The 27,005-nt window shown below is 43.9% G+C and overlaps 1 protein-coding gene across 1 annotated transcript in view; it reads left to right on the top strand.

Moving 5' to 3' along the window:
- The window catches only part of LOC134342697 (glutathione hydrolase 7), a 69,985-nt gene extending 53,139 nt beyond the window's left edge, over positions 1-16,846 (top strand). Inside the window, exons 12-16 of the mRNA XM_063041138.1 lie at positions 392-544; positions 5,065-5,182; positions 6,686-6,823; positions 8,040-8,139; positions 12,316-16,846. Of these exons, the coding sequence (XP_062897208.1) occupies positions 392-544; positions 5,065-5,182; positions 6,686-6,823; positions 8,040-8,139; positions 12,316-12,479 (673 nt within the window). The 3' untranslated portion in view covers positions 12,480-16,846. The remainder of the gene's footprint in view (positions 1-391; positions 545-5,064; positions 5,183-6,685; positions 6,824-8,039; positions 8,140-12,315) is intronic.
- The last annotated feature ends 10,159 nt before the right edge of the window (positions 16,847-27,005 follow it).

Here is a 27,005-nt window from a genome sequence, read left to right as displayed (position 1 = left end):
TGGATGTGGAAAAGATGTTCCTTATAGTGGGAGAGTCTAAGACCAGAGGGAACAGCTTCAGAATAGAGGGGCATCCATTTAGAACAGAGATGAGAAGGAATTTCTTTAGGTAGAGGGTGGTGAATCTATGGAATTCATTGTCATGCGTGGCCATGGTGGCCAAGTTATTGGGTATATTTAAAGCAGGGGTTGATAGGTTTTTAATTAGTCAGAGTGTCAAAGATTATGGGGAGAAAGCAGGAGAATAGGATTGAGGGGGAAAATAAATCAGCCGTGATGGAACGTCTGGGCAAACACAATGGGCCAAGTGGCCAAGTTCTGCTCCCATGTTCTATGGTCTAATCCAGTCCAGTCCATTGTGATGCAAGTTTACTGTGCTTTCACCCTTCAGCAAATTGGAAGCCAATTCTCTGCGTCAGCTGATTAATGAAAGTGTGGCCTTCCCTCCAAACCACTACCTCCCCCTCTATTCCCTGAAGACTGGGCCTTCCGCAAGCCAAGTCCATGTTATCGGACCTGATGACTTCATCGTTTCCATTGTAAGGTAAGCAATCTAACAATTCTTCACCCAGGAGTTACATAGAAACATAGAAACCCTGCAGCACAATACAGGCCCTTCTGCCCACAATGCTGTGCCAAGCATGTACTTACTTTAGAAATTACCTAGGGTTACCCATAGCCCTCTTTCTTTAAGCTCTATGTACCTAACCAGGAGTCTCTCAAAAGACCCTTTCGTATCCGTCTCCACCACCGTTGCCGGCAGCCCATTCCAGACACTCACCACTCTCTGCATAAAAAAATTTACCCCTGGCATCTCCTCTGTACCTTCTTCCAAGCACCTTAAAACTGTTCCCTCTTGTGTTAGCCATTTCAGCACTGGGAAAAGGCCTCTGACTATCCACATGATCAATACCTCTCATCATCTTGTACACCTCTGTCAGGTCACCTCTCATCCTCTATTGCTCCAAGGAGAAAAGGCCAAGTTCACTCAACCTATTCTCATAAGGCATGCTCCCCAATCCAGGCAACATCCTTGTTAATCTCTGCACCCTTTCCATAGTTTCCACATTCTTCCTGTAGTGAGGTGACCAGAACTGAGCACAGTACTCCAAGTGGGGTCTGACCAGGGTCCTATATAGCTGCAACATTACCTCTTGGCTCTTAAACTCAATCCCATGATTGATGAAGGCCAATGCACCATATGCTTTTTTTTTTGTAATTTATTTTTTATTGAAGTTCATCATCAAACAAAACTTTCCATAAGATGTATTTCAGATACTGTACATATATATCATATAATCATATTTGTCACAAATCTCCACATAATATTTATCTGAGGTATACACTTATAGAAAGGAGAGGAAAGAAAGAACAATCAAAAGAAGAAAACTATGTGCAAAGTAGGGAGTGATTTTTTTTTACAACATATTCATTGACTTGTGAGAATAAAATCAGGCCTATGAGGTGTTATGTAGTTAAACCATTTTTCCTAGTATGAAACAAATTGTTCCAACTTATGGTTAACAGATGCTGTTATCTTCTCCATTTTGTGAATGTCCATTGTAATTTCCATCCATACATTTAAAGTTAGGCTCTCCTGTGATAACCATTTCCTGGTAAGGGTCTTTTTACCAGCCACCAGCAATATATTCGTTAAATATTTATCTCTTTTCAACCATTCTTGAGGTATATACCCAAAATATATGGTCTTACTCTCTAAGTGTATTTCACATTTAAAGATCTCTTGTAGGGCATTGTGTATCCCACTCCAATAGTCTTTGATAACGGGGCATTCCCAGACAATATGCTAACAGTTTGCATTTTGATTTCCACAATTTCTCCAGCAAACAGGGAGGTTACTATCATAATGGGATTTCTGAGAAGATGTGATAAAATATCTTATCAAATTTTTCCACCCGAACTACCTCCATTTCTGTGAACTGGTACACTTCCATTGATACCTCCATATTATAGTCCATTCTTCCTCAGATATTATTATCCCTCCTTCTTTCTCCCCTTTTGTTTTAATGTATGAAGTCGAATGTGTTTTAAGATTTGACAAACCCTTATGCACGCTTGAAATTATTCTACTACTGTTGTCTGAATTATATGCTTTTCTAAGTAGCTCTATCAAACATGTACTTGCCTTGGTTACATTTTTAACCGTCCTATTAACATACTGTCGCATCTGTAAATATCGATAAACGTCTTGACTTCTAATGTGTTTTTCTTTGAGCATTTCAAAACTGAACAGTGTTCCTTCTTTCATTATATTGCAAATAGCTGTTATACCGTATGCCTTCTTAACCACAGAGTCAACCTGCGCAGCAGCTTTGAGTGTCCTATGGACTCGGACCCCAAGATCCCTCTGATCCTCCACACTGCCAAGAGTCTTACCATTAATACTATATTCTGCCATCATATTTGACCTACCAAAATGAACCACCTCACACTTTTCTGGGTTGAACTCCATCTACCACTTCTCAGCCCAGTTTTGCATCCTGTCGATGTCCTGCTGTAACCTCTGTCAGCCCTCCACACTATCCACAACACTCCCAACCTTTGTGTCATCAGCAGATTTACTAACACATCCCTCCACTTCCTCATTCAGGTCATTTATAAAAATCACGAAGAGCAGGGGTCCAGAAAAAGGATCCTTTTATTCCCACGCAAACACGGGAAAATCTGCAGATGCTGGAATTTCAAGCAACACACATAAAAGTTGCTTTTATTCCCACTCACTGCTTCCTACCGATCAGCCAATGCTCTAACCATGTTAGTAACTTTCCTGTAATTCCCATGGGCTCTTAGCTTGGTAAGCAGCTTCATGTGTGGCACCTTCTCAAAGACCTCCTTAAAGTCCAAATATACAACATCCACTACATCCCCTTTATCTATCCTACTTGTAAACTCCTCAAAGAATTCCAACACATTCATCAGGCAGGATTTTCCTAGAAGGAAGCCATGCTGACTTTGTACTATCTTGTCCTGTGTCATCAAGTACTCCATCACCTCATCCTTAACAATTGACGGCAACATCTTCCCAACCACTGAGGTCAGGCTAATGAGTCTATAATTTCCTTTCTGCTGCCTTCCTCCTTTCTTTAAGAGTGGTGTAATATTTGCAATTTTCCAGTCCTCTGGCATCATACTAGAATCCAATGATTTTTGAAAGATCATTTCTAATGCCACCACAATCTCTAACGCTACCTCTTTCAGAACCCTAGGGTGCAGTTCCTCTGGTCTGGGTGACGTATGTACCTTTAGGTCTTTCAGCTTTTTGAACACCTTCTCTCTTCTAACAGTAACTGCACCCACTTCGCTTTCTTCACACACTACAACATGAGGCATACAGATAGTGTCTTCCACAGTGAAAACTGATGCAAAATACTCATTTAGTTCATCAGCCATCTTGTTGACCCCTGTTATATTTCTCTCCTGCCTCATTTTCTAGTGCTCCTATGTCCACTCTCATTTCTCTTTTTTTTAAACATACTTGAAAAAACTTTTACAATCCATTTTGATATTATTTGCTAGCTTGCTTTCATATTACATATTTTCCCTTCTAATGACTTAGCCTCCATAATCATCTGTGATAATGAAATCCATAGATTCACTATCCTCTGGTTGGAAATTCCTCCTCAGCTCTGTTCTAAATGGATGTTCCTCTATTCTGAGGTTGTGCCCTTGTGTCCTCTGGTTCTAAACTCCCCCACATCCTCGCCATATGCCCCCCATTCTTCTAAACTCCAGAAAGTACAGGCCCAGAGCCATCAAAGGCTCCACCTGTTAACCCTTTCATTACCAGAATCATATGTTAACCCTTTCATGGTTATCGAGCTGTTGGCAGTTCCCAGCAATTCCCTGGACGGGACCAACACCTTAAAAGCAGCAGCTACTGCTGCTGGTGGTACTGATGCCATGGCTACGAATGCTCAGGGTGGACTTGTTTTATAGAACGCGCACAAGTAGGATTTTCATTGCTGAAGGGTGAGAGTTACTGTTTAGTGTGGTAAACAGTAGATCGGCAGAGTGGTTTGCATTGAGTGTCCATGCTCCAGTGCCAGCTTGCTTGTCCACACCACAGGACCGATGTCTATCCTTCACTTCCATGACAATTGCTACTGCTCCTCAGAGGAATTAAATGCTCAAAAGACACTTTAAGATTTGTGAGATATATTGTTCCGCTTAAAGGCACTTTGAACTAAAAATACTGATCGTTCAGCAATGGGAAGGATGATTTAGAAAGTTTTTGAATATTTGAGTAATTTTAGGCCCCTAACCTAAGAATGGATATGCTGGTATTAAAGAGAGTCCAGAGGAAGTTCATGGGAGCAATCCCGGGAATGAAAGGGCTAAGGTATGAGGAGCATTTGATGGCTCTGGGCTGGTACTCACTGGAGTTTAGAAGAAACGGGTGGTGGTGGGGGTGGGGGGGGGGGAACTCATTGAAACTACCGAATATTGAAAGGCCTTGATAGAGTAGATGTGGAGAGGATGTTTCCAATAGTGGGGAAGTCTAGGACCAGAGGCAATAGCCTCAGAATACAAGGATATCCCTTGAAAACAGAGATGAGGAGGTATTTCTTTAGCCAGAGGGTGATCAATCTGTGGAATTCATTGCTAGAGACAGCTGTGGAGGCCAATTCATTGGGTGTATTAAAGCGGAGGTTGATAGTGTTGTGTCTGTGCTCAACTACATATTAATTAAATAAAAGAATGCACAGGGGAGATGGCCTTAACTGGTGTATTCACATTGCAGTGACAGAGAGAGAACAATGTGCATGTGTAGACAACAGACAACACATGCATAGACACAGATTAATACAGATAGATTCTCAATTAGTGAGGGTATCAAAGGTTATGGGAAGAAGGCAGGAGAATGGAGTTGAGATGGATAGTAAATCAGCAGTGATGGAATGGTAGAGCAGAACAATGGGTCAAATGAGCTGATTCTGCTCCTATGTCTTATGGTCTTTCTGTTATCCATGGAACATCCCCAAGCTAAGCAAGACTTGCAAGAGTATTGACCTGAAAACAGTTCTCTGTTCACCCTTTGTGCAGCTCTCTGAACCGGCCCTTTGGCAGTGGGATCATGACAACCTCCGGGGTCCTTCTGAACAGCCAGATGTTGGACTTCTCCTGGTCGGATCAAACGCAGGACGATCTGACAGTGAACATGGTAAGTGAAGAGTTGAGCATTAAAGTGGCAATCTGCCTATGTTCCAGCACAAGTATATCCATCTAGAAATCCATTTTTAGGTATGTGTGCTTTACTTGTGAGGAATGGTATTGGTTTATCATTGTCACAGGTCTCAAGATCATGAAAGGCTTGTCTTGCAGACTGTTCATACAGATCAAATCATTACACAGTGCACTGAGGTAGAACAAGGTAAAGCGATAACAATGCAGAATAAAGTGTTAAAGCTACCGAGAAAGTGCAGTGCAGGTAAACAATAAAGTGCAAGATCATATCGAAGTAGGCTGTGAGTCCAAGAGTCCACCTTATCAGACAAGAGGTCCGATCAAGAGTCTGATAACAGTTGGATAGAAGCGGTCCTTGATCCTGGTGGAAAGAATGTGTGGGGTAGGTGGGGAGTTTGCTTTTTCAGGCAGTGAGAAGTATAGACAGAGTCCATAGAGTGGTTCTTGTGAAGTGGTGAGCTGTGTCCAAAACTCTGCAGTTTCTTGCAGTCGCATCAGAGCAGTTGCCACACCAAGCCGTTAGGCAGCCAGGCAGAATGCTTCCTGTGGTACATTGATAAAAATTAGTAAGAGTCAACAGGCCCTGCTGAATTTCTTTAGTCTCTTGATGTAGACTATGGTGTGAAATTTATTGTAATGCTAATATAAAATTACTATTAATTGCAAGTATAAATTGCACCAAACAAATAAATAAGGAGGTAGTGTTCATGGATTTGTGGGCATTCAGAAATCTGATGATGGAAGGTTTCCATAAGACCATAAACTTAGGAGCAGAATTAGGCCATTCAGCCCATCGAGACTGCTCCGTCGTTTCATCATGGCTGATTCCGTTTCCTTCTCAGCCGCAAACTCCTGCTTTCTTCCTGTTTCCCTTCATGACCTGACTAATCAAGAATATATCAACCTCTGCTTTAAATATACCCAATGACTTACCTCCACAGCCACCTGTGGCAGTGTACTGCTCCTCTTTTCTGTCTTCATCGGTCTGCCCTCAAACTGACTCATATTCAATCATAGTATCAATGTTATCCTGAGAAACCATTCAGATTCACTATTCAGCAACAGAGGGTCGAGAAATCGTTACGGGAAGCCAAACAATAACTTTGCAGGGCTTACAGGGAAGTTGCCGGAATTATGTTTTTCAGAGAGCTGGAAAATGGGCCACAATCCCAGGATAAAGTCTGTTAATTGGGACCGAGATGAGAAGAAATTTAATTTCTTCACCCAGAGTGTAGTTGATGTTTGGAACGGTCGGCCATGAAACCTTAACCACTGAGTATCTTCAAGGCACAGACTTTAGATATTATGGAATCAGGGATATGGGGTTAGTGCAGGGAAAATGGCTGAAGACCAGCCGTGATCTTTCTGAGTCCAAGTAGCTCCTGCATCTACTTCTTGTGCTTTTATGTGATTAGACTCTGATAGAGTAGATCGTGATTCCTGACTCACTTGTGCTTTCCCATCTTTATCTGTCTTTCAGAGAAATATTATTCAAGCTGGCAAAAGGCCTCTGTCCTTCTTGTTGCCGACCATTGTCCGGCCATTGCAAGGCGTGTGCGGAACGTACCTGGCCTTGGGAGCATCCAGTGGAACCAAGGCCCTGAGCAGTGTTACTGAGGTCAACAAACATTAATGTTTATTGCACAGCTGCCATTCCTTCCACTCCAGAACACACTTCAATCAGATCAGCTCAAAGGGGAACCTTTAGTAAGGCAGCAAGAACAAGGGTGAAAAGTCTTGCGTCTTAAATCAAGCCACTTTGGCGGGAAAGTGGGAATTGTTATTTGCTACATACAAACAGAAGTGTGTGTGTACACAAGTCTCTGCATATGTCTGGTGTGTGTGAGTGTGCACATGTGTGTATCTGCATAAGTGTGGTGTACACATGGGTCTGAGTGTGCACATGGGTGTGTGTGTGTGTGTGTGTCTCTGTATCTGCATATATGTTTGTGGTATGTGTGAATGTGCACATGTGTTTCTGCACAAGTGTGTGGTGTGCACGTGGGTATGTGTGTATGTGTGTGTGTGTGTGTGTGTGTGTGAGAGATAGTGCACACAGGAGACAATTTCAGGATTCAGATCCTAGTCCAATAGATCATGGTGAGTAGAAGAATCTATGAACATTCAATTAAACAGAGTTCAGCTACAGAATGAAAAGCAGTTCCCCAAAACACAGTGGTCTACAATTTCTGTTATATAATTTCTACACCCCATGGACAGTGGCATAGCTTGTAGAGTCACTAACTCACTTCTTCAGAGACCTCGGTTTAATCCGGACTTCCAGTGCAGTCTGTGTGGAGTTTGTATGTTCTCCCTGTGACCTGCAGCATAGGTAATTGGGCTGAATGGTCTTTTGAGCAATACATACAAAATGCTGGAGGAACTCAGCAGGTCAGGCAGCATCTATGGAGGGAAATGAACAGTTGATGTTTCAGGGTGAGATCCTTCTGGGGAACACATTATAAAGGTTCCGGAAGTGTGGCTAACCTTGCAGGCCTCCCCCAGCACTATTCTCAAACTGTGTTGGTCGTTAACGTAAGTGACCCATTTCACTATATGTTTCGATGTCCATGTGACAAATAAAGCTAATCTTTCTTCCCTTTCTTCACCTGGACAGGAAAGAAAGAGGGCAGAAGCCCGAGTGAAAGGGTGGGTGTCGGGGGAAGGGGAAGGAGCACCAGCACGAGCTGGCGTGTTGGAGGTGAATCCAGGTGTAAGGGAGAAAGTGGGGAGCTGGGTCTTTTGCTGTTCTATAGATACCATTGAAATTTCATAGAAATCTGATGGTTTGTGGCCTCATTCATCCTCATTACTTTTATCACACATTTATGCAGGTCTTGTTGAACGTATTCTCTTTCCACAAGCAACTGAATGAAAGCCTGGCTCTCGGCCGGCTCTACGCCCAGCTCCAGCCAGATGTTTTGCTCGTCGACAGTAAGTACATCAAGCCACTCATTGTCCTTTCCAGATAGTTATTTTAGTTATAAAGTGCATTCTGCAACCTCAGATATGCTGAAGGAATCCACACCCAGTGAGGTAGTGTGGAATTCACCACTGTGGCGCTGCAGAAGATGCAAACAGTCTGTGTATAGCAAGCTCCCGCGAAGTGTCATGGAATAATGACTGGATCATCAGTTGTTTGAGGGGTAAATATCGTCCAGAACTTTGACTCCAGGTTCCCTAACTTTCTTTGAGTTAGTGCTCTGGTTCCATCGGACTTTCCAGGCAGTCCGAGCCTCTGGCTGACATCTTATCCCAACGCTCTGACAATACAGAGCTCCTTCAGCACTGCCCTGAAGTATCAGCCGAAAATAGAACCCTCGAGTTTCTCATCCAGAGGTGGGGACACTTCCCCTGAGCCACGACTACCGATCACACTGTGACCACCAGTCCTCAGGGATTTTGTGGCCCCATGGGCATTATGCAATGCAATATTTAGTACTCTACACAATGGAATTTTATGGAGAACCCAATCACTGTTATGCTACTTTGACTTTGTGTAAAACCTTTGCAGTAGAACAAAGGGACCTGGAAATGCAGGTCCAGAATTCCGTGATTGTGGTGTCACAGGTGGATAGGGTAAGAGAGCTTTTAGCAATTTGGTCTTCATAAATCAGGGCACCAAGTGCAGGAGTTGGGATGTTATGCTGAAGTTGTATATGATGTCAGTGACGCCAGGTTTGGAGCATTGTGCACAGTGCTGGTCACCTACCCGCAGTGAAGACTGATAGAGTACAGAGGAAATTCGTTTGCTGTGTTCTGCCGAGCATTGTGAACGTGCTTTGTCAGCGCCATAGTGTGTGGCGACACTTGTGGGCTGCCCCCAGCACAGCCACACGTGTGTTGTTTGTCAAGACAAACGGAGCATTTCACTGTGCGTTTCGATGTACTTGCGATTAATAAATCTGGATTTGAAACTGAATCTGAGTCTGGTTTATGGAACACAACCTGACTTTGTTCCCTAGTTATTTCTCAAACTTGCGTTACACATTGAGACAACTCTGTGGACACCTGTGGCAAGTCGACAATTCATTACGGAGGGCAGAGTGACTCTGCTAGTGAAGCCACTGCCGTGCAGTGCCAGGGACCTGGGTTCGATCCTGACCTGCGTGCCCTCTCTCTGGAATTGGTACTTCCTCCCTGTGCCTGCATGGGTTCTCTGATTTCCTGCCCATATCCCGAAGGTATACAGCAACACACGAGGTGCTGGAGGAACTCAGCCAGTTGGCCAGCAGCTGTGGGGGGAAGTGGACTGTTGTCATCTCAGAGCGAGACCTCCTCATATGCACAGAAACGTCAGATGTCCATTTTCCTCCGCAGATGCTGCCCAACCCACTGAGCTCCTCTAGCGCCTCATATGCTGCTCCAGATTCCAGCATCTTCAGTTACTTGTGTCTCCAAAGACATGTGGGTTGGTATGTTAACTGGCCACTATACATTTCTCTGAACATATAGAATCTGGAGTGGCTAATTCATAGGAATGTGAAGAGATTAGAAGATGCCCAGGTAATGAATGAATTCCAGTTTACAGATATCTTGAAATCCCTTTTGTCCGTAGAGTACACATAAAAATCACTCCATATGGTAATGACATCAAAAGCACATAAGACCAAAGACATAGCAGTAGAATTAGGCTAGTTAGCCCATTGAGTCTGCTCTGCCATTCCATCACGACGATTTATTGTCCCTCTCAAGCCCATTCTCCTACCTTCTCCCCGTAAACTCTAATCAAGAACTTTTCAACCTCTGTTTTAAATATACCAGGTGACTTGGCCTCCATAGCTGTTTGTGGCAATGAATTCCACAGATTCACCACCCTCTGGCTTAAGTAACTCCTCCTCATCTCTGTTCTAAAGGGACGTCTCTCTATTCTGAGGCTGTACCCTCTGGTCCTAGACTCTGCCACTATAGGAAACATCCTCTCCACAACCACTCTACCTAGGTCTTCCAATATTCAATGGTTTTCGTTGCAATCCCCTTATCATTCTCCTAAACTCCAGTGAGCACAGGCCCAGAGCCATCAAATGCTCCTCATACATTAACTCTTTCATTCCTGGAGTCATTCTCGTGAACCTCCTCTGGACCCTCTCCAATTCCAAGACTGATGAAAGGAAAATTACTAAAGGAGGATAGAGAGAGGAAACAAGGTCTTCTGAGCAAATGTCTTTTGGACTTTTGAACTTAATGATATTGGGATATTAGGGAAGGCTTGTTTTTGTATTTAGAGATATGTATAGGTCAGGTATTTGTAACAGGGGACAAGCCTGCAAGGTAGGAGTAACATAAATGGTGGGTTGATGGTCAGTGCAGATTCAATGGGCCAAAGGGCCTGCAGTATTGTTCTGTGTTTGTAATCATGGATTTAGCCTCTATGAATTAGGGATCACTAAATAGAAATAAGTAGCCCACTGAAATGGAGATGAGACGGAACTTTTTTCTCTGAGAGTCATTAGTTTTGGAATCCTCCCCTCTCGAGAGTGGAAGTGGGATCTTTGAAGATTTTAAGGTAGAGTTGGCTAGTTTTTTGGTAAGAGAAGTAGGATGATTGTCAGAGACAGCCAGGAAAGTGGAGATGAGGTTACGAGCGTATCAGAGAGTGCAAATTGAATGCCAAGCAGGCTTGAGGGGCTGAATGGTCTACCTTTGTTTTAATTCATATGATCAGAAGTTGGCATAGACAAAATGGCTGAATGGCCTCTTTCTGAGGTGTAAACGTCTCTGATCACGTGAAGTATCTCCAACATAGTACTGTGCGAATGTCTTAGGCACATACATGTAACTAAGACTTTTGCACAGTACTGTGGTAATTTTATGTATTACACTGCACTGCTGCTGCCGCAAAAAACAAATTTCATGACGTGAGTGATGATAAACCTGATTCTGAAATGGGTCTCTGTTGTGGTCTGAGAGTGGGAATGGGGCAGGGAGAGGAGAATCATGGTTCAAAAAAGGGAGGGAGTGGGAAGCGCCAGAGAGACATTCTGTAATGATCAGTAAACCAACTGTTTGGAATCTCAGGATTGGGTATGTCTGCATCTGTGCCAACCCCCTGCCCCTGGGACTCCTTCTCTGCCACCTGTCCCACACCCCTCCCACAGCTCTCCACCCTCACCATTCCCAATATCCTTTGCTCCCGCCAGATTTACAAACTTGCTCTCTGCTCCATGTTGACAAACACAGTACTGTGCAAAGGCTATATATACTGTATGTGCCTAAAACTTTTGCACAATTCTGTATAGTAACACAGGGGTGGGATGGTCAAGTAGCAGTTAGCACAACGCTTTACAGCACTAGTAACATGGGTTCATTTCCCGTCACTGTCTGTAAGGAGTTTGAATGCTCTCCCCTGTGACCCCAAGCGTTTCCTCCGGGTGCTCTGATTTCCTCCCACATTCTAAAGATCATAAGATCGTAAGACACAGGAGCAGAATTAGGCCATTTGGCACATTGAGTCTGCTTCACCATTCAATCATGGCTGACCTTTTTTTCCCCTCTTCAACCCCATTCCCGGCCTTCTCCCTGTAACCTTTGATGCCATGTCCAATCAAGAACCTATCAATCTCTGCCTTAAATACACCCAGCGACCCGGCCTCCACAGCTGCATACGGTAACAAATTCCACAAATTCACCACCCTCTGGCTAAAGAAATTTCTCCACATCTCTGTTCTAAATGGACGCCCCTCAATCCTGAGGCTGTGCCCTCTTGTCCTAGACTCCCCCACCATGGGAAACAGCCTTTCCACATCAACACTGTCTAGGCCTTTCAAATTCGAAAGGTTTCAATGAGATCTCCACCTCCCCCCGCCCCCCCCCAATCATTCTAAATTCCAGCGAGTACAGACCCAGAGCTATCAAATGTTCCTTGTATGAAAACCCTATCATTCCTGGAATCATCCTTGTGAACTGTCTCTGGACCCTCTCCAATGCCAGCACATTTTTTCTTGGGTGAGAAGACATATGAGTTAGTAGGTTAATTGGTCACCTGGGGGTTTGGACAGTGAGGTTCCTTGGACCAAAAAAGGTCTGTTACTGTGCTGAATAAAAAATGAAAGAAAAACATACTTTAATAATAATTTTACTTTGAACTTTGACCTCTTTGTCATTAATCAGATGAATTTCCAGAGGAAGATATGGAATACCTTGCGGAGAGAAATCACACAGTGATGAGAGAGGACATCTTTTCCTTGGTCCATGTAGCCAAGAGGATAAATGATTTCATCACTGGTGCCAAGGACCCCCGAAGTAGTGAGGCTGCGGTGGCTGTCATCTCCTAGCTGAAAAACATTTGTTTCCCCTCTTTCCCTTTGCTCTTTTGGTTCGCTGTGATGTCAGAAAAATGAGAGACAAAGGTTAGCAGTGAAGAACAATGGTCGTGAAAAACAGTAAGAGGAGAATCAAAATCCTGGATATGCTACCCTTCATCTTGAGCCTGGCTATCACTGATGTATCGGACTTGAGATGGCCACTCATCTGCTGTTCACCATTGTTGTCTGGAGTAGAACTCATGTCATTCTGCCTCAGAATCATTGTGAAATATATAATTACTTGGCAATACTTTTCCTGCACACACCCCACCGTTCTCCCTGGTTTTCTCACTCCATACTCCAGTGATTCCAAGGATTCTCAAGATCCTGGAAGTGTTAAGCCATCGTTCAATTGTGAACCCAGTGATATAACTGACAGCGCTCGTTCTAGGAGGCAATTGTTAGTTTCTTTATGTTATCCCACTGATGTGCTGTGCTTAGAGTACAATTTGTTATATTTAAAAGTTGAAGCTAACAAAAGTCTGGCGACACACACAAAGCGCTGGAGAAACTCAGCAAGTCAGGCAGCATCTATGCATACTTATGGCCAGCACCCCAACTGGGGCGTAGGCCATGGACAGCAGCTGTCCAGAGTGCTCTGTCCTGGGCCAGTCTTTCAAGTTGTCCCAGGTGTAACCTATTTTATTTATTTATTTAGAGTACAAGTCCTTCTGCCCCCACAAGCCACAGTGCCAAGCAACCCACCTATTCAACCCTAGCTTAATCACAGGACAATTTACAATGACCAATTAACCTACTAACTGCTACGTCTTTGGACTGTGGGAGGAAACTGGAGTACCCGGATGAAAGCATCAAGATCTTTCCTCTCCCAGGGTGCTTCTGTTGGTGTTTCTTTCGCTCTGGGCTTTTATGGAATGGGGTTGCTAGCTGCATGCCCAGCCTTCCTCATTTCACAGCCAGGCTCGGGGCCACCCATGGCAGAGTTTGGCAGCATCTAGGGGGAGGAATACACAGTCAATGTTTGATAAACGTCCTGAAGAAGTGTCTTGTCTTGAAACTATGACTGTTTATTTCTCTCCATAGATGCCGCCTGAGCTGCTAGGTTCCTACAGCATTTTGTGTGTGCTGCTCTGGACTTTCAGCATCTGCAGAAGTCTGCCAAGCTTTAACACATCCTGTTGTGATTACCCTGTTGACATAGGAATATAGAAAACCTACAGCACAATACAGGCCCTTTGGCCCACAAAGCTGTGCCGAACATGTCCTTACCTTAGAAATTACTAGGCTTACCTATAGCCCTCTATTTTTCTAAGCTCCATGTACCTATCCAAAAGTCTCTTAAAAGACACTATCGTATCCGCCTCCACCACCGTTGCTGGCAGCCCATTCCACGCACTCACCACTCTCTGAGTAAAAAAATTACCCCTGACATCCCTGTACCTAAGTTGGTTACCCAGAGTAATGGACTGGAATGTCTCAGTGGGTAATGGAGAAATGCAGAGGAATCCCCTAACCACGAGTGCAGCCCATGCGTACTGACAGTGTGCTGTACTCAGTCTCCAAACCGCCCACTGCACCCACTACGTCCTCTTCAATTTGGCCATGGTGCAAATCCACAGGAAGATCAGTCACCCAAACTAGTCCCATCTCTGCTTTGACCCCCTCCATATTTTCAGTGAGTATCTGAAGGTGGCTCACTCATGGGGAGCAGGAGCCACTGTCCGTGGGGGGGCCTCCCGACCAGCGCGGCAACACTTTGGAGGTGACCGGTCATTTGTGGCGGCACGGTGGCGTAGTGGTTAACACAATGCTTTACAGTACAGGCAACCTGGGTTCGATTCCCACCACCGTTTGTAAGGACCTTGTATGTTCTCCCTGTGACTGCCTGGGTTTGCTCTGGATACTCTGGTTTCCTCCCACATTCCAAAGACGTAGGTTAATTGGCCCCATGGGTGTAATTAGGCAGTGTGGGCTCATTACGCTAGAAGGGCCTGTTACCGTGCTGTATCTCTAATTAAAAAATAATAATAATATAGAAGTTTACAGCACCATACAGGTCCTTCGGCCCATGATGCTGTGCTGACTTTTTAACCTACTCTGAGATCTAGGACCTTCCTGCCCATGTAGTCCTCTATTTTTCTATCATCCATGTGCCTACCTAACAGTCTCTTAAATGTCCCCAATATATCTGACTCCACCACCACCTGACTGTAAAGGGGAAGCAGTTGTTCCTAAAATGTTGAGTGTGCATCCTCAGGCTCCTGCACCTCCTGCCTGAGAGTAATAATGAGAAGAGGCCAAGTCCTAGACGGTGAGCATCCTTAATCATAGACGCCACCTGCGTGAGGTATTGCTTTTTGAGGATGTCCTCGATGGTGGGGAGGTTTGTGCCCGCGCTGGAGCTGGCTGAGTCCACACCCCTCTGCAGAGTTTTCCGATCCCGTGCAGTGGCACCTCCATAAATCACCAAATGAACCCTGAGAGTCTTGGCAGAAATCAGTCATTTGGTCACGCTGCATTTAAATAAGATAAGCATTCCATTTTGAAACTGTGCTGACACTGGAGAGGGTTCAAAGGTGGTTCGCAAGAATGATTCCAGGATTGAAAGGCTTATCCTATGAGGACCGTTTGATGGCTCTGGGCCTGTACTCACTGGAATTCAGAAGCGTGGGGCGGAGGTGGGGGGATCTCTTTGAAGCCTATTGAATATCGAAAGGCCTCGATGGAGTGGATATGGAGAGGATGTTTCCTATGGTGGGGGAGTCTAAGACCTGAGGACACAGCCTCAGAATAGAGGGACGCCCATTTAGAACAGAGATGGTGAATCTGTGGAATTCGTTGCCACAGGCGGTTGTGGAGGCCGAGCCATTGGGTATATACAAGGCAGAGGCTGATCGGCTGTTGATTAATAAAGGCATCAAAGATTATGGCAAATGGGTTTGAGAGGGATAATAAATCAACCTAGGTAGAATGGTGGAGCAGAATTGATGGGCCAAATGACCTAATTCTGCTCCTATATCTTATGGTCTTGCCCTTTTCCTGCACCCACCTCGTTCTAGGTCATTGGCACCTATTTTCTCCTGCCAGATGGCGATGAATCAGTGGAATTTATTGCCACAGACGACTTTGGAGGCCAAGTCATTGGGTATATTTAAGGCAGAGGTTGATTAATTCTTGATTAGTCAGGGCTTGAAGGGATACAGGGAGAAGGCAGGAGATTGGGGCTGAGAGAGAAATGATGACATGGCGGAGCAGACTCGATGAGCCAAATGGTCCCTCGAATTCTGCTCCTAGAGAGAAAGGAGTGACAGAAAGTGATTTCTACTATTGTTCATGAATGTTGGCAGACACATTCATTTACAAGCAAGACAAGACCTATGGCTATTCAACCAGAATTACTTTGTAGTTTCTTTCCAGTACACTTACAAACCGTTAAAGTTGTTTCCCTTTCCTCCTCAGTAGCTCAATTCCACTGAACATTTTCAAAAGTCCCCTTCAATAAAGATCACACTAATTAATTCAAAATAGTTTTTACTTTTGGTTTTACTTCAGAGGTTTTCCCCAGCTTACAGTCGTCCAGCTTATGAATAGCCTGCACATTCGCATGAGCAAGCATTTGGAGATGGGTGGGATGGATTTGCTGGCCACAATTTGTAGGCATCTGCTGGATGGGAAGTTGATTTGCAACTGCAATTCCTACTTGTGAATAGTTTGCAGGAACGGAATGCTACTGTAACCTGGGGATGATCTGTATTTGTCTGTCAAAGTACAGTACATGGCCTCTTGAAGTACACACGCAGTGGCCACTTTATTATGTAACTCCTGTACCTAATACAGGGGCCACCAAGTGTGTGTTCATGGTCTTCTGCTGCTGTAGCCCATCCACTTCAAGGTTTGATGTGTTGTGCATTCAGAGTTACTCTTCTGCACACCACTGTTGTAATGTGTGGTTATTTGAGTTACTGTCACCTTTCCGTCAGTGTGAACCAGTCTGGCCATTCTCCTCTGACCTCTCTCAATAACAAGGCATTTTCGCCCACAGAACTGCCACTCACTGGATGCTTTTTTGTTTCTCGCACCATCCTCTGTCAACTCTAGAGGTTGCTGTGTGTGAAAATCCCAGGAGATCAGCAGTTTCTGAGATACTCAAATCACCCTGTTGGGCACTAACAATCATTTCACAGTCAAAATCACTTAGATCTCATCTCTTACCCATTCTGATGTTTTGGTCTGAACAACAACTGAATGCTTTTATGTCTGTATGCTTTTATGCATTGAGTTGATTTTTTGAATAGATATTTGCATTAAAAAGCAGGTGTTTAGAGTATCTAATAAAGTGGCCACTGAGTGTATATTGTACTTCATTTGACTTTCCTGTAACTCAGATGCTCATACAAGCCCATGTAGAACCACAGCTTGCTGCAGTCCTTGTGTTTACTATAGTCGTTCAAAACACTTGATTTAAAATTCACCCTCTGCTCTCGATGCTACACATCAAAACTTTGATCATTTATTTTGTTACAGTCTGGAAAAAGAATTGCAGAAATGTAGTTGAACTCGTGCATCTTAATACATTAACATGAGATTCTGCTGATGCTGGAAATCCAGAGTAACACACACAAAATGCAGAAGAACTCAGCAAGTCAAGCAGCATCTATGGAGAGGAATAAACAGTCAACAATTCGGGCCCCGACCCTTCTCTAGTCCTGATGAATCAGAATCAGGTTTATTATCATTGGCACGCATCATGAAATTTATTAACTTAGCAGCAGCAGTTCAATGCAGTACATAGTATAGAAGAAATAAAATAATAATACAATACTAATAAATAAATAAGTAAATCAATTACAGTATACATATATTGAATAGATTTTAAATCGTGCAAAAAACAGAAATAACTTGTATTAAAAAAGTGAGGTAGTGTTCAAGGGTTCAATGTCCATTTTGAAATCGGATGGCAGAGGGAAAGAAGCTGTTCCTGAATCGTCTGAAGGATCTCAGCCTGAAATATTGACTGCCTGACTTGCTGACTTCCTCCAGCATTTTGTGCATCCTTCAGTGGGACTAGTGAAGGGTCTTGGCCTGAAACCTCGACTGCTTATTCCTCTCCATCGGTGCTGCCTGATCTCCTGAGGTTTCCTCAGCATCTTAATACATTAGACACTTACTGTATGTTACTGATCAAACAAGCCTCTCTTTGCAATGATGTAATTGCAAAGTAAACAATTTCTTAGCCACTGGTGCCAAATATTTCCATGTTGGCCCATGTTTATTTATTAATTATTCAGCCTATTTTATTTGTGTGCTGTGCCCTCTAGCCTGTAGATTCTATGGACCATACTGGGCAGGTTAAAGCAACCTTCTGTTGAGAAGAGTGCCACTTTTTCCCGTAGTTTGTTGGATATGAAACTTTTGCTCTCAAGGTCCAAGTCATCTTGCACAACTTTTACATTTTTCATCGGTACATTCAGTACTGTAAAATCTGAAGAGGGAGAAGAAATGCACACAATCACGAGATTCTGCAGATGCTGGAAATTTTTGAGCAACACACATACAAACTGCCAGAGAACCTCAGCAGGCCAGGCAGCATCTATGGAGGGGAATAAACAGTCGACGGTTCAGGCTGAGTCCTGAGGAAGGGTCTCAGCCTGAAACATTAACTGTTTATTTCCATCCATAGATGCTGCCTGGCCTATTGAGTTCCTCCAGCAGTTTGTGTGTGTTGCTCTGGATTTCCAGCATCTGCAGAATCTCTTGTGTTTATGATGTGCACAATAGAGAATGCTTCCTAAGTTAAATGTGACAGTTGGGTGGTAAATTAAATTTGATAAGTTGGTAAATTGATTTATTAATGTCACATATAGCTAGTTACAGTACCATCCGTACAGATGCTTTCATCACATCATTGAGGTAGTACAAGGGAAATCAATAACAGAATGCAAATGAAGTGTGGTGGGGTGATACTAGGAAGGCTGCTGGTGTCGGGAAGATCAGTCTGCAGTCTGTATTGAGCGGCGACAGAAAGACCGTCAGCCTTGGCATCAGTTGGATTTGCATTTGAGGGGAATCCATCTGAAAATTGGAAGGCTAACAGGATTGGGCTTCAGGGGGTCTCTCCAGGATTGGGACTGGCTGCAGATAGAAGAGGGAATTTGGGGAGCAGGGGTTACTGGGGGCAGGATCAGGACTTGGTTGTGCATATTACTGGGGTTGTAGGAGAGAGAGCTCAATCAAACACTTGGAGAAAGTTTTCGACTTGGGGGCGGAAGAAATTGGTGCCAGCAAGCAACGCTACCTAAGGCAACATCCTCAAGATGGTTTACAAAGATGCTCCTTTCACTTTTGCGTCTTTTTTTATTTAAAAAGTAGTTCTGCTGCTGATGGAGCCTGTGATCTACATTCTGGCAGTGTGTTTTCAGGCCGATTGAGGGATCTGGCACTTTGCTGTTCCCAAGAGGGTTTCATATGGGTGCAGCTTCGAGGTCAGGAAGCCTGGAGACGGAGTGTGGCCCATGGTCGAATCCATCTCTTGCTGATCTTATTAATTAAAGTGCCAAGAAAGATTGAAATAATCAAGGCAGGTGCAGAGGGGGAGTGAGTGTTCAGTGCCGTCTTCCAGCCTCCAGGAAGGTGTCTGTGTGTGACAGTCTCCCTCTCCCTCTCCCTCTCCCCCTCCCCCTCTCTCCCTCCCCTTCTCCCCCTCCCCCTCCCCCTCCCCCTCTCTCCCTCCCCTTCTCCCCCTCCCCCTCCCCCTCCCCCTCCCCCTCCCCTCTCCCTCCCCCTCTCCCCCTCTCCCTCCCCCTCTCCCTTCCCCTCCCCCTCTCCCCCACCCCCCTCTCTTTCTCTCCCCCCCACCTCTCCCTCCCGCTTGCTCACTGCTTCCAAGGGAAGGTCCATGCATTCGAATGATCTCACCCTCTCTCCCTCAGTGGTGCCGGAGGAAGGTTTAATCCACATGGACTGTGGACTGAAACACACTATGATGTGTTTCTAGTTTTTGTGATTGCTCCTTTTTATTTTTGTTGCTTGTCTGGGTGATTTTGAATCGGGCGACCTGCAGATAAGGAACACTGAGCTGAACTGAAATATGCCTTTTGATTTTGTGTTTTATATTCTGTCTTTTTCAGTCGTTTTTCTTTTTTTGGTTTGTTTTGCAAGTGGGGGGAGGGGGTTTGGTGTTTTTTTTTCTTTGAATATGTTCCACGGCTCTTGTTTCGTGGCTGTCTGTGGGAAGACATATCTCAGGGTTGTATGCCGCATAATTTAAATCCCTTGAAGCAAAAGGAGCCTTTTTCAGGAGAACTTATCTGGAAAGCAATGAATGGCTCCTTGGGACCCCCTTGAATATGGACTAGAATCTTGTACAAATGGTATCAAAGCAGTCACAAGCAGGACTGCACAGTGAATGGCAGAGCTCTGATACGTGCAGTAGAACAAAGGAACCTGAGGATTACAGATCCATAATTCTTTGAAAGTGGCATCACAGGTAGATGAGGTTATATAGGGAGCTCTTGGCACATTGGCCTTCATAAATCAGGGCATTGAGAACAGAAATTGGGATGCTATGGTGAAGTTGTATAAGATGTTGATGAAGCCCGGTTTGGAGAGTTGTGTGAGGTTCTGGTCACCTACATCCAGGAAAGGTATCAATAAGCTTGAAAGAATGCAGAGAAAACTGACAGGTAATTATCGGCCTGTGAATTTGACGTCAGTGGTGGATAAGTTGATGGAAAGTATTCTTAGAGATGGTGTATATAATTATCTGCATAGACAGGGTCTGATTAGGAACAGTCAACATGGATTTGTGCATGGAAGGTCATGTTTGACAAATCTTATTGAATTTTTTGAAGAGGTTACTAAGAACGTTGACGAGCATAAAGCAATGAATGTTGTCTATATGGACTTCAGTAAGGCCTTTGACAAGGTTCCACACAGAAGATTAGTTAGGAAGGTTCAATCGTTAGGTATTAATATTGAAGTAGTAAAATGGATTCCGCAGTGGCTGGATGGGAGACGCCAGAGAGTAGTGGTGGATAACTGTTTGTCAGATTGGCGGCCGGTGTCTAGTGGTGTGCCTCAGGGATCTGTACTGGGTCCAATGTTGTTTGTCATATACATTAATGATCTGGATGATGGGGTGGTAAATTGGATTAGTAAGTATGCAGATGTTACTAAGATAGGTGGAGTTGTGGATAATGAAGTAGGTTTTCAAAGCTTGCAGAGAGATTTAGGCCAGTTAGAAGAGTGGGCTGAAAGATGGCAGATGGAGTTTAATGCTGGTAAATGTGAGGTGCTACATTTTGGTAGGACTAATCAAAATAGGACATACATGTTAAATGGTAGGGCATTGAAGAATGCGGTAGAACAGAGGGATGTAGGAATAATGGTGCATAGTTCCCTGAAGGTGGAATCTCATGTGGATAGGGTGGTGAAGAAAGGTTTTGGTATGTTGGCCTTTATAAATCAGAGCATTGAGTATAGGAGTTGGGATGTAATGTTGAAATTGTACAAGGCATTGGTGAGGCCAAATTTGGAGTATTGTATACAGTTCTGGTCACCGAATTATAGGAAAGATGTCAACAAAATAGAGAGCGTGCAGAGAAGATTTACCAGAATGTTACCTGGGTTTCATCTCAGTTACAGAGAAGGGTTGAACAAGTTGGGTCTTTATTCTTTGGAGCGTAGAAGGTTGAGGGGGGACTTGATAGAGGTATTTAAAATTATGAGGGGTATAGACAGAGTTAACATGGATAGGCTTTTTCCATTGAGAGTGGGGGAGATTCAAACAAGAGGGCATGAGTTGAGGGTTAAAGGGCATAAGTTTAGGGGTAACATGAGGGAGAACTTCTTTACTCAGAGAGTGGTAGCTGTGTGGAACGAGCTTCCAGCAGAAGTGGTTGAGGCAGGTTCGATGTTGTCGTTTAAAGTAAATTGGATAGATATATGGACAGTAAAGGAATGGAGGGTTATGGGCTGAGTGCAGGTCGGTGGGACTAGGTGAGAGTAAGAGTTCGGCACGGACTAGAAGGGCCGAGATGGCCTGTTTCCGTGCTGTAATTGTTATATGGTTATATGATGTTGCCAGGATTTGAGGATCTGAGTTACAGGGGAAAAGTTAATCGGGTGAAGACTTTTATTTCCTCGAGCGCAGGAGAATGAGGGGAGATCTTGTAGAGATATACAAAATGATGAGGGCAAACATAAGCAGGCTTTTCCCCCTCAAGCTGGGTGAATGAGACTAGAACTAGATGTCATAGGTTATGGGTGAAAAGTGAAACATTTACAGGAGGTCTGGCGTGGAACTTCTTCACTCAGAGGGTCGTGAAAGTGTGGATCGAGCTGCCAACTGAAGTGGTGGATGCAGGCTCAATCTTAACATTAAGGGAAGTTTAGAGTAGATACATGGATGGAAGGGCCTTGATTCATGTGTGTGCAAATGGTACTAGGCAGAAAACCAGGCCAGCATGGACAAGATGGGCCAAAGAGTCTGTTTCTAAGATGTCCATCTCAGAATGCTGAAGGAACTCAGCAGGTCTATGACTCTTGATGAATGCCTGCCCTATGCTCAGCCAACCTGGAAAAAATATCCAGAAAGGTACATTATACCCAGGTTTGGACTTCGCAGAGACAAACATTATGTTGTGCAGTTCGATTGAAAGTCAGCAAAATATTCTGATCCTTGACTTCACAAGAAATGATTGAGTCAGAATTCTGATGAAAGGTCATCAATCTTCTCTCCCCTCAGTCCAACCTGCTAAGTATTTCAAGCAGATTCTTTTTCCATTTCAGGTTCCAGCATCCACTGTATTTCTGCCATTATGTTATTTTAGATGCTACTTACCCACTGCCCGTTACACCGCTGGCATTAAGGACAGCAATGAACGTCCTCCATCTCTGGCGGTGTTCAGGGCTTCCTTCATCGTGTCATTAGCTTCCTCTTGGTTTTCAGTCCTGTCTGATATGTAAGTCCCTGGTAGAATACCATTGCTCTCAGATGTTGAAGGATTCTTCATTGCTGTTTCCATAACAATTTTGTTTTACCAGTTAGGGTTGTTAGCCCTGAGCTGAACCCCTGAACCTGGAGGACCAGTGGACCACTCAGTCTGGCCTTTACCCTTTGACCTGTTTGGCATGGGTGTCTCTACCAAGAGCCAAAGCATAAAGCCCTCACTCCAGGCGACATAGCTCTCCAGGTCATTGAGGCACGCAAGCTTCAAACCCAATGACAAGGTTGTGGTCCTCTGGAGGATTTTAGGCACACTGACATAACTGTAAACTGACACCTGATGCCATTTTGTATAGAATGGTAGTGTAATACAACATGTATACAAGCCCTTCACCCTAACTGATGATGCTGATTAAGATGCCCGTCTCAGAATATGCCAACACACGCAAAATGCTGGAGGAACTCAGCAGGTCAGGCAGCATTGAAGGAAAGAAAGAAAGAGCTGACTTTTCAGGCAGAAGCCCTACATAAGTCCTGATGCTTTCCTAAGATGCTGCCTGACCTGCTGAGTTCCTCTAGCATTATGTATGTGTTACTCTGGAATTCCAGCATCTGCAGAATCTCTAATGTTTAATTTCTTTCTATGTCAATTTCTTTATATCTAAGTAACAATGAGTCCTGCTTGGTGGCGCAATAATATCAGCGCCAGACTCCGGAGCGAAGGTTCCCGAGTTCGAATCCAAGTTGGGTTGAGCGTTGTGCTAGCAACTCGGCCTCGTAAAAACAAGAATAGCTTGCTACGGAGACACTATTATGATGGTGCCCCGATAACTCCACTGCCGAGTTAAGGGTTCTTCTTCTTCTTCTAAGCAACAATGAACACCATTATTCATAAACAGCATGCATGGTAAGCAACAGTAGATGGGAACCAGTGATGGTCAATCTGTCTTGATAATTGGCTATTTGAGCTACAGTCACCTTCCTATCAGCTTGGACCAGTCTGGCCATTCTCCTCTGACCTCTCGCATTTTCATCCACAGAGCTGCCATTCGCTGATTATTTTTCCCACACCATTCTCTGTAAATTTTGAGATTGTTGTGCAAGATAATCCCAAAAGATCAGCAGTTTCTGAGATACTCAAATAACCCCCCCATGGCACCAACAATCATTCCATGGTCAAAGTCGCTTAGATCACATTTCTTCCCCATTCTGATGTTTGTTCTGAACAACAATTGAACCTCTTGACCATGTCTGCATGCTTTAATGCAGTGAGTTGCATAAGTGAGCAGTTGTACATAATAAAATGGCCACTGAGTATATGTGCAAATTAATAAACACATTTTTCCCCATTTCCATTTCTTGACGTATGTGTAGGTAACATCGATTCATGTTGCAGAAAATTATGATATGGACCTTTTTCCAGGAACACATATTCCCCATAATTCAGGAGTCACTTGTATTGATATTATACATAGTGCCTATAAAAAGTATTCCTCCCCCTACCCCCCCCCCCACAATTTGCCTTTTTCTGACACTGATCAACAGAAAAAGGCTCTTTCATGTCAAGGTGAACAAATAACATTACCCATTTTCTGGTAGCGCCCAATTATCAATAGGCTGATGACATTTAGGTTTGGTTGCCTGTGGTTGCTTTAAGTGGTTGAGAACAAGGCGCATCAATACTTCATGTGAGCTGTTATAACCTGACCCCGTTTGTTCAGAAATCCTGATGGCTCAGCATCTAGCTCACGTGCTAATCTGGGATGTGAGTGGGAGGTTCAGGGTACAACCAGTGTATGCCCACGGTCAGGGGTCTGGAGTGTGGCTGAGGTTCGGGTCTGGACCATCAGGGTCAGAAACATAGGTCGACGTAACTGAAGTCTGGGTCTGTAATATTTATATATTTTATGCTGTCTTTAAACTCACTGGGTAATTGATTATACTGCTATGTAATATGTGAAAAGTGTGAAATAAAGGTGTGGTTGACTATCCATTTATTATTATTCATCCAGCACCAGCAAAACCACAATGAGACTGGATTATATCGATCTGATTATATGCAATGTGACACCATGAGGAATGTAGAATCCTTTATTTATTTATTTGAGAGGTGTGCCATTTCAGTTGGTTTTTAAAATACAGGATGGTAACTGGCCCTTCCAACCTGCTGAGGCCACACTACGCAATTACACTCATGTGACCAATTAACTTTCTGACCTGTATGCCTTTGGGATGTCAGAGGACACCGAAGGAAGTCCATGCAGTTACAAGGAGAACATACTAACTCCTTAACGACAACAGTAGGAAATGACCCCCATTGCCGGAGCTGTAAAGTGTTGTGCTGAGCACGACTGTTCCATGCTGCCCTAGTTAGGGTTAACCACATGGCCCAGATCTACCAAATTTTCTCCAGACTCAATGAGAGCTATAATTCAAGGTCTCAAGGGATGTCACAGTCAATCTTATTCCTTTTCTCATCCGGTGCCTCTGTGTGTGCACTTTCTGACAGAGTACACAGTAGGTGAGAGCTACAACTCTGGATGACATTACCCAGTCCTAATCTCTCTGTTGCCCATTCCGGCACTGGTGTTTAGAGCGACAATGAAGGCTCTCCATCTCTGGCAGTGTTCAGGGCTTCCTTCATTGTATCAATAGTTTGGTTTTCATTACTGTCAATCCTGTAAGTTCCAGGTGGAGACTCGGGAATACCATTGCACTGAGATATAGAAGCATTCCTCATTGCTGTTGCTGTAAATATATTTTTTGATGAGACAGATATGTTACTCTGAGCTGAACCCCTGATCTGAAGGACTGGTGGACCGCTCTTAGTCTGGTCTCTACCCTTTGACCTGTTTCGCATGGGCGACCCTACTGAGACCCAAAGCATAAAGCCCTGACTCCAGCCACTGTAGCCCTCTGGGTCATTTGGGCATACAAGTCTCCAAACCACGACACGTTTGTGGTCGTCTCGGAGGCATTTCTAGTAACAGCTCCTATTTCCTCACTGCTTTATATCTAGAACTGGTGCGGAGATCTCGCTGTTCCATCTATCAACCTGATTGATAAATTTGCCTACTGTACATAAAGTGTCGTACAGATGCTGCCTATCCTAATCAACTATTCTGTGTTGGGTTTTATGGAATCTCCTCTCACATTCCAATTAAGTCCATCTATGTTACTGTGGGGCATGAGTAATGTTCTTATTTGTACTTACAAGTTTGGTTTACTGTGATTCATATGTGCTGCTGCTTACGATCCTGTGTAAAAAAACAAAAATTGAGGGGATTTTAAAAAAATGTCAGCAGTTAAATGAAATGACATCATTATAGAGTGTTGAGTTGGTATGTCTTGAAGCACCTTCCAACACTTCCTAGTGGATGACTTAACATGGAGAGATATGGAGTTCACTGCCTTGAACAAGACCATTCAACATTTTAGGAATGCACACAAAATGCCGGGGAATAAACAGCTGACATTGTTTCTGGCCGAGACCCTTCCTCAGGACTGGAAAGGAAGGGGCAAAGCCAGAATGAGAAGCTGGAAGGAGGGGAAGGAGTACTAGCTGACAGGTGATAGGGGAGATCAGGTAAGGGGGAATGTGGGGGACGGGGGAGAAATGAAGTAGGAAGCTGGGAGGCGATAGGTTGAAGAGGTAAAGAGCTGAAGAAGGAAGCTAATAGGTTCTATTAATCTAATATCATTCAACATTTGACATCCGTGTATAACAATCCAAAACCACTTCCACTCTCATGCTTTCCTGAAGCTTTGCATTTCCCATTTCTAATAGTTTCCCGAAAAGATTAAATCATTTATCTCTCAACTATTCTTTGAATCATGAAATACCATCTCTCTTTAATTTACTGACGATAATTTATTCTGATTGTCCCCTCTCATAGGATCAGGGAGGGATACAGAATGGATATTGGCTCTTTGGCCCATCTAGTCTATGCTTCCATACCATGCATCTGTGTATTGTCCATGAAGTGGCCACTTTATTAGGTGCACCAATATTTCTGCTTGTTAAATGAAGTATCCAACCAGCCAATCAATGCATAAAAGTATGCAGACATGGCCAAGAGATTCAGTTGTTCTTCAGAACAAACAGAATGGTGAAGAAATGTGATTGAAATTACTTTTTACCAAGGAATAGTTGATTGTGCGAGGCAGGGTGGTTTGAGTATCTCAGAAACTGCTGATCTTCTGGGATTTTCACACACAACAGTGTCCAGAGTTTACAGAGAATGGTATGAAAAACAAAAAAAGATCCAAAAAAAGAACAGTTGAGAGGGCAAAAATGTCTTGTTAATGATTGAGGTCAGAGGAGAATGGCCAGAGTGGTTCAAGCTGACAGGAAGGAGACAGTAACTCAAATAAGCACATGGTACAGCAGTGGTGTGCAGATGATTATCTCTGCTAACGCACAACATTTTGAACCTTGGAGTGGATGGGCTACAGCAGCAGAAGGAGACTACAAACACACACTCAGTAACCACAAGAGGAAACTAGTAAGGTGGCTACTGAGTGTGTAACAATCAGGGATTTTAAATTGGTATTTAATATACACTTAGGAAGAAAATGATTTTCTGCCC

This window comes from Mobula hypostoma, chromosome 2, assembly GCF_963921235.1.
Source record: "Mobula hypostoma chromosome 2, sMobHyp1.1, whole genome shotgun sequence".
Taxonomy (NCBI): domain Eukaryota; kingdom Metazoa; phylum Chordata; class Chondrichthyes; order Myliobatiformes; family Myliobatidae; genus Mobula; species Mobula hypostoma.
Note: the sequence above shows the minus strand (reverse complement) of the source record. Positions and strands in the feature narration are given on the sequence as shown.